General features: G+C 29.7%; 1 protein-coding gene and 3 non-coding genes across 4 annotated transcripts; 2 read left to right on the top strand and 2 right to left on the bottom strand.

The window, feature by feature from the left end:
- Positions 1 to 308: 308 nt before the first annotated feature.
- On the top strand, positions 309 to 10,294 carry LOC143917223 (uncharacterized). The gene is made up of 8 exons (XM_077438710.1): positions 309 to 635; positions 4,981 to 5,153; positions 5,224 to 5,350; positions 5,435 to 5,546; positions 5,650 to 5,767; positions 5,843 to 7,035; positions 9,384 to 9,488; positions 9,954 to 10,294. The coding sequence occupies exons 2-8, from the start codon at positions 5,059 to 5,061 to the stop codon at positions 10,292 to 10,294; spliced, it is 2,091 nt and encodes a 696-aa protein (XP_077294836.1). The 5' UTR covers positions 309 to 635; positions 4,981 to 5,058.
- On the bottom strand, positions 7,133 to 7,204 carry TRNAW-CCA (transfer RNA tryptophan (anticodon CCA)). The gene has a single exon. It is a non-coding gene; the product is annotated as a tRNA-Trp (tRNA).
- TRNAI-AAU (transfer RNA isoleucine (anticodon AAU)) lies at positions 8,600 to 8,673 on the top strand. The gene has a single exon. It is a non-coding gene; the product is annotated as a tRNA-Ile (tRNA).
- TRNAD-GUC (transfer RNA aspartic acid (anticodon GUC)) lies at positions 8,958 to 9,029 on the bottom strand. The gene has a single exon. It is a non-coding gene; the product is annotated as a tRNA-Asp (tRNA).
- Positions 10,295 to 11,876: the final 1,582 nt, after the last annotated feature.

The raw sequence follows: 11,876 nt of genomic DNA, 5'->3' as shown, positions 1-11,876 counted from the left end.
GTGATGTGGTATATAAATCTTGAATGTGCACTTACCAGAAACTTTTGTTATGTGATATCCATACCGATGAAAAGCTCTTGGAACTCATTCACAAAAATATTAGGTATCCAGGGATATTAAATTTGGTATACTTAACGATATATGATGATAAATCGTTCTGCAAGTTGCTAGTCCTCACAATATGCATTTAATACGGTATGCATAGTATGCTTTGGTTATTATTAGAAACTATTTCTTCATGCGAATCCAGGATTTTTTGTCCCGATGCTTTATGGTGTCAACATTGGAAAGAGAAACAAGCATTAATCACATACAACGTGCAAGAGTTCCCAGTCGAACTTTGACCGGCGCAGAGTGGCGTCCTTTTTGACCGGGACGCCCGCGATACTCCTGCACACAGTCGTTAATTTAATCGTTAAAAATCATCAATTAACCGATCGAAATAATTTAAACGTAAATTAAGTGAATTAATCTAAACTATTTAAATTGATCAATTAAAGTTTTCAAAAAAAGTGAAATTGTTTATCTAACTTGTTAAAAATATGTGAATTTTTAAATATTTTAATAGTATCTAAAACATATATTTTAGTTTGGATGTGTTCTATAATATTATATAATATGGACAAAACTAATTGGTAAATTTTACAAATTTTCTTTAAATTTCATATTATATAAATCTGTGTATCGAAAGGCTTAGAATTATTAAAAAAAAAAACATTTAGTTAAAATCCAAAAACAGGGGTCCGCTACACTACACCTTTTCTTCGCTAATCCCTTTAAATTTGTATCCGATATTAAAGACAATCAGCTGAAAATCTTCTGATGTTCCATAATTAACAATATAACCAATGCGAAAAAATTTATTTAAAGAATTTTTCAAAATACAGAAATTTTTTTATAAAGAATTGCGAACACGATTCAAAACCTTCCTTTAAAAAAAATTGAATTTGAAATAATAGACAAAGTATTGATTAATTTTAAGCACATTAAACGAAATTCTTATTTGCCATGCCTTTTTTACATAAATAATATCATACATATAATAGAAGTATATGAATATTCTCTTTACGTTTTGTACATAATAACTAAAAAAAATACAATTATACAATAATGAGCCAATTTTGATAATTTTTAAAATATTAAATATTATTTTCTATGTAGTAGTTTAAATATTAAATATTATTTTCTATGTATTACCCCCATGTAGTCGGTATCACCAGATATCGACTACATAGGGGTGCACTTTTCTTATATATATTTAATTTCTTATAAGGGAATGATATATTTAATTTTGATTTTTAAATGCTTTATATTATTACTAAATTATGTTCACAATACATTTTATCTATATTTTAATAGCTACTGATTTACTGTTTATCAATTTGTATTTTACAATTTTATTAATTATAGTATTGTATTATTCTAATGTTAATGTACAGCATAATAGGAAAAAGACCTCAAAAATCTATTATTTCTTTGTACAATTCTTTGAACGATATATTGATTGTAGTTATAAATACCAAATCAATGGATATCTAATATTAGCGCTGAATATTTTCTATGAACCACAAGGATCAAAATTCTCCCTCTGGGTAATTAAAAAACATAGATAAAGTAATAATAATGCCAAGGACATTTTTAGGTTGATAGTGGAAGAAGAAAACGTTGCATGTTATATTTCCGCTAGTTTTCAGATATTACTTAATTTATTTAATGTGTTACTAATACGGCCCATTAGCAACTTGTCCCACCCCAAAAGGATAGTGTTCTGGTTAATATCCGACCTTTATATGTTTGGTTTTCCAATAAGTAGAAATCTCTCGATGAAAATCTCATAGCCTAATATTGTATGCTTATCCACATCTTCAAAAAATATTAACTTGTTATAAAATATGAAACTAATAACAAAAGATTAATACTGTTTAGAAACTAAAAACATCTAATATCGAAAAAAAATCAGTTTCTATGACGAATCGATATATTTTTCTATTCGATTCAAATAAATTCGGGGGGCCGCCGGATTCTGGTATAATATATAATTTGGTATAATTATATTATATAATCTGGTATAATATATAACTTCGTAAAAAAACAGTGTATATGACGATTCGTTATATATTTTTTTCGATTCAAATCTGTTTATATTAAAAAAACTGAGCGAAGCCGGGTAAAACAACTAGTAAGGTATAAAGGTACATATTTACATGCAAATATATTTTTTATATGAAAGAAATTTTTTACAAGTATAATTTATGTACATACATAAATTTTTTGAAAACGATATTAAATAACTTCATTTAATATAATTTTTTATATACTGATAAATCATAATATCAGTTGGTAATTCATATATAATACTTCATGCATTTTATCTTTCCTTGTTAATACACATACATATGTACTTTTTTAAATAAATGCTGATTGAATCGTGTCCTTATATCCTACTAATCCCTCACGACGATGCTCACGAGTGAACCAATCATAATTGCACTTCCTGGTTTTGATAGTGATATTTTGTCCAAAACGTATCAACACTGGAAGCTATCCACTATGAATACGTGTGCTGCATAAATACACCGACATATGTACTTACATATTATATGAATATAAACAGTGGTTTAAGTAGATAATGAAAATTTAATACATTGTACTGAAAATTGTCGATTCGGATACTTTTTGATCGAACCCGTGTTTACAAGTAGCAACGGTTCCGTTTATTAATTGTAAAACACGTAACATGTGAGCTCGACATTCGTAATTGTTGTGTAATTTGCTGGAATTTGACCGTAATTATTTAATGAACGTCCACCCTGATGAGAGTTCTAATATGTAACACAACTCAAAATTTGAAAAATAAATAACAATAAAGCTACTACATATATGTATATGCTTTTATGTATTTATATTATAATTGACTCATCCATTGGATTCCGTAAATAAATGTAATTTTTCGATGCGGTGCAAACGATCGAAAAGCGCCTGACAGACTGAACCACAGATTAACGACACGTGTACCTTATGCGTGCGCACTGCGAAATCAACCCGAACTCCCGACATACCTACCCTGTATACGTTCTGTGCTTCTGATACTTAAGTTCCGAATTTTTCCTTATTAAATTATTAAAAACTCGCCAGAAAGATCCAACTCAATTTTAATAATTACCATTTTAATAATTGCATCTGTGCACATCGAAAGGTTACTCGTCATCTGATGTGCAATTTTTCATTAGTGAAGTCGAGAATTGCGTTTAAAGCAGCCATCCAGTTAATCTGTGGTTCAATCTGTCTGGCGCTTTTCGATCGTTTGCACCAAACCCGTAATTTTTATGTTTATTTTTTGATAAAATTCAACTATCATAAATTGGGATTATAAGTTTGATATACCCTTCTAATAATAATAGAAGGGCCCTTACGAATAAATAATTGTTGTCAACATTACGCAGTACGTCTCTATACATATAATGCAGTATAAAAGAGGTATGTAAATACGGTACAACGCACGGAATACAATCGGATCAGTTTACTTGTATCCCATGTTGTTTGTGTGTTTTTTAATGCATTGTGCAATATTTACCGATGCTTGCCCATCTTACGAGTAATATAAACAAACAGAGAAGTTTTTATCGGACATACGTCGAGCACCAAGCATCAAATACGACTGATGCTAAAATTATTTAGGATTGTCTGTGGACAATCGTCACTTGGCAACAATATGACGCCTAAAGCCACTTCTATTAATATAACATTTCATATAACAAAGAAAGAAATAAAACAAATGAATCTGAATGTTTGAAATATTATATAGAATTGGAATGATTATGATTATGGAATCAATGATATTATGTATATAGAAAAGGAATGGAATGGAGCAGAAATGTTGGTTTTCAAAATCAATAAATCTTTATTTATTATTTATTTATTAAGAAATTGAATTTATAAATGGAAAAACAAAAATATATTTATTAAATACGGTTCTTAAAGAAATAGAGGAGCCAGATTAAATAAACTGAAAACTGAAATAAAAGTGTGGAGTAAAATGAGCTATAAAGAATATTTATTATGTAAGTATGTAGCTATCTTTGTACTGCAACGATGCAGCTGAAGATGGATTTAAAGAGAGCTTTAAATATTCTAAATAACGCCATATGGCAGGCATATTATAAATGTACACGCCTACATATATACTGTAAATACACGTGCATGTACAAGTAAAAGTTTTATAATGATTTTCATTATTTTTTTATTAATTAGCGTGTAAAATTTTAAGACAATGTACATACAATTATAAAATCAAACCAATCAAATCCTTATTTTGGTATCTAATGAGAATTAAGCGCCTTTGAAATGTTCAATTCAATTTTAATTGTGGTAACCCTATTCATTATTTAGTTGTGACAGAAGTCACACATCTCATTAGTGTCTCGTTACATCAATTTGGTATGTTTTTAACAGACGCTCCCCACACATGTTTTAGCCATACACATCTGCAATTAAACTTCCTGGATTTCAACACTGAAGAGTATATTAACATTACATATGTATACTATTCCTATCCTCTACAATAAATACACATACGTAAATTATATGTAAAAATCATTATTTATTTCAAAATTTTCGAGATTTTGATACGTCAGTATTTTGAGAGATATTTTTTAGATCCATTCATCAAAAAATCATTAATAATGACTTACTTTATACAAGTAAGTTGCTTTGTCCCCTTTCGTTGTACTATGTATGTATGTATACATGTATGTACACGGAGCATAATAGTTTTTACTTGTTCAGTTCACATGTGCCATTTGAAATTTGTAACGTATCGTGTGAATCAAACAATTCACGATAATAAAAATTCTATTTTAGCACATGTATTCTTCTATGTTTACAATTCATTGACTAATTTTATGATATAATTTAAAAGTTTTAAAAGCCTATTTTTGTGTTAACTTTACTGGCACTACTTATTCTATAATCTCATTACAGATATGTGTGAGATATACATTAAACAAAAATGAAACACAAAGAAGAACGACACAGTGATTACTATCGTTACACTTGGAAATGGATTTACTATTGAAGTATGCCCTCTTGATCTTGAGTATTGCTAACTTCACAAATGGACTATTAGGACCAAATGTTTGCAATGAAAAGCAAAAGTATATGCAATTGAATGTATCAAAGCTATATCCCATTTAATTCAATTTTAAACAATATTTACTATTCCAGTTATACATTGACAACACGTGTTAAATACCATCAACCGGTATCTGTGAGGACTTACACGTGGTGTTTTGACATACCACCCAAATGTTCTAGCGTTCACACTGAAATGAGAGAAAGGTGGAAGGTTCAAGTAAGTATTTGTATATGAAATAAATACTCATAATAAAAATGAAAAAAGTTATAACTATTTTTCTATTTACTATTTTGTACACAGACAGAAACAAGGGAGAAAAATGTTTATTTCTGTTGTCCAGGATTTGTAGAAAATGAGGAAAAATGTAATCCAAAATGTTCAGAAGGTGTAACTGGGAATAATTGTAATCAAGGTATAATATTATAAATTAAAAAAAAAAAAACAATTTTTTTCTCCAAATTTTATTTCATAATATATATTAAAATTAAAAATAAATAAAATACTTTATTAAATAGATTGTCCGCCCGATAAATGGGGAGTGAGCTGTTCTCAAGATTGTAGATGTCCCAGAAATTCAGTGTGCGATCCAAAAAATGGTAAATGCATATGTATGGATGGATGGGCTGGATCAAGGTAATTTTTTTTGAAATTTCAATCCAATATGTTCCTTTATTATTTAAACTATACTTTAATATGTATGATTTCCAGTTGTAATGTGCCCAAAGAAGTATTCACTAGAGTACCTTTGTTGCAAACATCATCGACAAAAAGTAAAGAGCAAAAGCCACTTTTTGATTGGAGCACACCTATAGAAACTAGAACTATTCGTCCATATACCTCGACTTTAAGAATTCCAATAACCCCGAGTTTTCTAACGACGCAATCAACACCTTTCCTTCCAACTGATAACATAAAACTTAATATTACAACTATTACATCAACAACTGAAGCCAATAACAACCTTACAATAACATCTGCAACTTCAAATATAATGAAAATTACAACAGTGAATGCATTAAAATTAACTACAAGTCAACCCTCTGTCATAGAAAATAATTCAACCATTATAATAAACGAAAACGAAAGTCCAAAAAAAGATGTAACTGCATCACAGATTGAAAGTCCTGTTTCCACATTCAAAACAATTTCTTCTCCGTCAGTCACAGATTCTCCTATAACTGTCATACTCCATAACATTTCCAAAATACCAACTAAGGATGCAAAACAAATATTGAAAGCAACCGAAAGTTCCATAATATCGCTTACTGTTCTTAAATCAACAGTTATTTCACCAAAGAAAAAAATTCAGAAAACTACAAAATCCAAGCAAGGCGATTCTGAATTAGTAAAAATAACTTTATTTTCTACCAACAGTGATAAAACATCGACAACATCTTCAACAATTCTAAACAGTCTAAAAGATCATGTTGAGATGAAATCTCTATCTAGCAATGTAGTAACAACGCGACCTGTGTATTTGCATCGAAATAATACAGTGGTTATTAGAAATGTGACTAAACATTCGAGTACCGTGATTCCGCCTGTTATAACAGTCTCACATTTGGACAACAACACTTTCTTCACGATGATTACAACTGATATTCAAACAGAAGAAGTTAAACATGTCCTCACAGAACCAGAGCAGATTACCTCCGTAGCGGACGATGGTGACGATGATGAGCGAAAAGACGACCTATACTCCGCATTGAGTATTGGAATGGGCGTAACTGTTGCACTTATTCTTGTAGCAACGATTATTGTATTTGTCGCCAGATACCGAAGGAGCTGCAGTGAAAGTGATGCAAAAATGGATATGGATCGCATTCAATCCATTATGAGTGTTTCTGAAGACGAAGTTCCATCGAGTTATTTGAGAAGTGTATTCCATAGTCCTTTACCAGGTGAGATGCAATTTTTTTTTTTTTTATTATTATATACTTACTGATTTATTTTGCATGATAATAAAAATTAAAAAAAAAAGAAAAAAATTAACCAGTTTGACCCCGACGTGATTTGAACACGCAACCTTCTGATCTGGAGTCAGACGCGCTACCGTTGCGCCACGGAGTCTTGTTTCGGTACGTTCAAAAATAACATTAATAAATCATGTGAGATTTAACTATTATATAATATATTTAAATTAATATATAAATTATTTTAAAAATATAAATTAATTTAATTAATACAAACACTATTTTTAAAAAACTTATTCAACCTAAAATATTTAGAGACCAAAACTTAATGACATCTATTGAAAATATTTAAAACATACATAAGATACGTATGTTCATACGATACGATATGAGAACTGAAATATGCAGGGACCCGAACCGTTATTTTTTTCGTTCAGGTTCGGTAAAAAATAAATGTATATGTATATATCGGTTCGGTTTTCAGTTTTCGGTTTTCGGTTTATAGTATTCGTTTCTCTTGCTAATGTAAATACATCCACACCATCTATACCTAAAGTGACCATACGTCCCGTTTTGAACGGGACCGTCCTGTTTTTAGGTAGCCTGTCCCGTTGTCCCCAAGCACAGCTTCGGGACGTCGAAATGTCCCGTTTTCAAAAAGAGAGCAACACACGGTAACAATTTAAAAATTGTTTCCAGTCTTAATTCGCTTAGAAAGAGTCTTTTCACAGATGAACAAGTTGTGAACGACCGAAAAAACGCAATTGCAAGTCGCAGTTCTTAAAGCGATGCTGTTAATTAAAATCAATTTTAAGAAATCCTGCCAAGAATTTCATTCTTATTTAAAAGCAAACCCTGTAATACTTAAGAAAATTTTTTCATCAGAAAAATAAAAAACAACATATTTTTTTTTATATTTATAATAATTAATTCCTGTTCTTTTCTATTCTTCATAAACATTCCTGTTCTTTTTATTAATAAATAAAAACTGAAAAAGTACGCGTTTTCTTGAATACACATACTATTACGTAAAAATTGGTAGATGTCCCGTTTTGAGGACAAAAATAAATGGTCACATTATCTATACCTCTCTTTAACGGAATTGATAAACTATTAATTCCGTTGATCCGAATTGCGATATTTTACCGAGTGCACAATTATGTGCACACAGGCCACTAGTATAGTAATAATAAAAATATTTCATTTGGTGATGTAGCTAAACAAAAAAATAAAGATACAATTGAAAAATAATTACTAAAAGTTTGAATTAAAAATGTACATGTGTATTTTACCATAATTTTTAAATTTATCCGTTCTATTTTATCGAGCATATATTAATAAATATTACTGTTATTTATGTTTAAATATTCCAAAGTTTATGGCATTTTATAAGCCTTTTCTATGTTTTACTTCGCAAATGATTGAGCTAACTGTCCTACAGTATTCCGATTGTTTAGAATCTTTGTATTTTTTTTTTTCGTAGCAATACATAATTTTCTATGCTTTAACCAATTTTTATATTTGATGATAATAATGACCACGCGTCTTCACCGGCCCATTAGCTCAGTTGGTTAGAGCGTCGTGCTAATAACGCGAAGGTCGTGGGTTCGATCCCCCCATGGGCCACTTCTATTTTTTTATATTTTAAATAACATATAATCATTTTAAGCTGTTTATTTAATCTTCTATAATATCCGATTATATTTAATTCACTGACATTACAAATATTTTGATTTAAAATGCGAAAATGTAAAAAAAATTGATATTCAACAATTTTCTACCAATATAAATATTATTCTATAAGTTCTACATCATCATAATTTAAAAATAAAACATTTATTGTATGAATTTTTTGATTATAATTATATTTACAATCTAGTATGAAGGGTAGTAGTATATAAAAAAAAAAACTCCCCGGCGGGGAATCGAACCCCGGTCTCCCGCGTGACAGGCGGGGATACTGACCACTATACTACCGAGGACTATTCTATTCGCCTTCAAATTTCCAAACAAAACTAAAACCTTTATTACTAGACATTAAAAAAAGAAAAAAATATTTTTTTAATGTTAAATCAACTTATATTTATTTTATTGAAAATGACCGCTGGGCCAATATTTTAGATGATAAAAAGGTAATGAAATGAAAAAAATCTCGACGGCAAAAATTATCCACATCACCTTACATGTGCACGTATCACTAAAAATCAAATTATATTAATGATACTGTATTATATTAATTACAATTTAATATAATGTACAAATTATATTAATGATACTGGTACATCAGTTTAATTCATTGAAATATGTACTAACAAAACATGTAAACATTAATTCAGATTCCTCATCACCTGGAATACATGAAAGTAAAATTGTTCCCTTCATGAGCCCTGCACCTGTTTTATTGCATACAATATCTCCTATGTTGATGGAAAGCTTCAAGGGTGAATATACATATATGTATTTATTTATCACATTATTTGTGTATTTCAATGAAAACTCAATGTGCAAAAATAGTAAGTTGCCATAAAAAAAATACACATTGAAAAGCGAATCATTACACGTGCACATATACATATATATATATAAATTTATAGTTGCATGTCTTTAACCCTACTTGTAAACCTCGTAAATTCACTTTTGGTAAACAAACGATGTTTTGATGTGATCTTTTATAATTATTCCAAATGCAACTCTGGCTAAAACATCTAAAACCATAATAAAATGATAACAGTTATGTATGTACATTAATATATATAAAAAAAGTTTTAATCATCCCCTAAAAATTGTTATTTTGTATTTATGAAGTATGCACGTTTAATTTATATTTATTTATGAATATCATAGCGACACATGTTGTTTGTATGTACATATATATTATAATAAACAAAATTCATAATTATTTACAGAAGTTCTAGAATGTCATTATGATCATCCGAAGCCACCTAGACCAGCCAGTTTATCAATAACGACAACACTTCATCAAAACAATGTTTCATTTGGAACGTTGCCTTCAAGTTTTCGTCCGCAGATGAAATTCGACGAAATTGCCAATCACGTGAATACCAATGAAATATGTTTTCCTGTAACAGAAGAGGCAATAGACGCATTAAAGTTTGAAAAATATAAAACACATACCTTGGAAATGGAATGTCTCGAACCAATATATGATGAAATTCCATGGCGTCCAATTACAGCTACTGCTACTGAAATTATAAACAATCACGATGAAGCTGTGACTGAATTATGAAAAGCAAAGATAATTAATTAAATGAAAATTATATATATTTTTTCAACAGTAATTCAAAACGGCTTACACTGTTTAATTTATGTGTCTACCTCACGGGCCCGAATGTGAAACGCCCGAAAACGCAAATATCGGAAGGCAAAGATCGAAAATCGAAAGATCTTAAGTCGAAAGATAAAAAAAGGGTGCATGGTAAACGGTACATACTCACTTAATTTGCGCGAGCAGGATACAACAGGAACAAGAGGAACAGGCTTTTCCTCCCGTATTAATGTGCGCGCGCGGAATACGGGAGGAAAAGCCTGTTCCTAAATTGCAAATGCAAATTAAGTGAGTATGTACGTGAGTATGTACGTGAGTATGTACGTGAGTATGCACGTGAGTATGTACGTGAGTATGTACCGTTTACCATGCAGCCTTTTTTTTTTGATCTTTCGACTTAAGATCTTTCGATTTTCGATCTTTGCCTTCCGATATTTGCGTTTTCGGGTTACTTCACATTCGGGCCCGTGACGGAGACCGATAATTATAAATAATTGGTTGTGAAATAACTTCCCAAAGTCAGTCTTTAACAAATTTTTAATGAAAAAAACCATTATTTTAAATTAATATCATATAGACAGGGCCCCGGTAGAAATTTGAAGATCTGCACCCCCCCTTGACTCATTTTAGAAAAAAAAATTTTTCAAAATATGTAAAAAAATAAAAGTGACGTGGGTATTTCAATTAAAATCGTTGCTAATATATTTCATATTAATTTATATACATAAATACAATACAGTGAAACAAACGAAATTAATTAAATATAACAATAAACTATAACAACACAATAAATGAAAAATTAAATAATTAAAATATATGTATACACACGTTAAAAATAGTTTCATTTGAAAAATAATGCTGTCATATGTACATGAAATAAAAATTAAACATATAACATTATATAACATAAAAAAACCGTAAAATATCAACTTATATTATTTATGGAAAAGCAGGTACATAGTAGGTAATAATGTATTGAATTTGGGATGATTTTTTTCTGTTAAAGCTTTTTAAAATGTCTCTATATACTTCAGATTGATACATATTCATTATGGGTTAAAATAATCAACATAGAAAACAGTTGAATACTAAAAATGAATTAGTAAACGACAAATATTATTAATTTAAAAACTAACTTTGATTTGAAATATTCTAAATCCGGTCTACCGTTCGCAATTATGCAGCAAAATTTTAACGTGTTTTCCTAAAGTCGAAAGACAAACGGATACTTTTAACGATTAAAATCAATCATTTATTAGTATATTTCTGTTGAATTATTCTAGGAATACCACACCACGTGCATCACATTTGCAATTTTGAGTTAAAAGTTTTATAGCAAATTTGCAAATAGGTCGAATTTGCAAATAGTGAAAGATTTTATCTTTATTATCGATGTAAAAATGCACTAATCTCGTACTTTTAACTGTCCGCTTGTTACCTGCTTGAATCGGCCAGGGGTTATTTGACTAATTTGTTTAGGATATTGTGGACAAGGAAACTGGCCATTCTAGACACCGGAATGGATCTTTCCCCGAATTTTATT

This window comes from Arctopsyche grandis, chromosome 1 (genome assembly GCF_051622035.1).
Source record: "Arctopsyche grandis isolate Sample6627 chromosome 1, ASM5162203v2, whole genome shotgun sequence".
Lineage (NCBI taxonomy): Eukaryota > Metazoa > Arthropoda > Insecta > Trichoptera > Hydropsychidae > Arctopsyche > Arctopsyche grandis.
The sequence above is the reverse complement of the archived record's forward strand: the minus strand, read 5'-3'. Positions and strand labels throughout refer to the sequence as shown.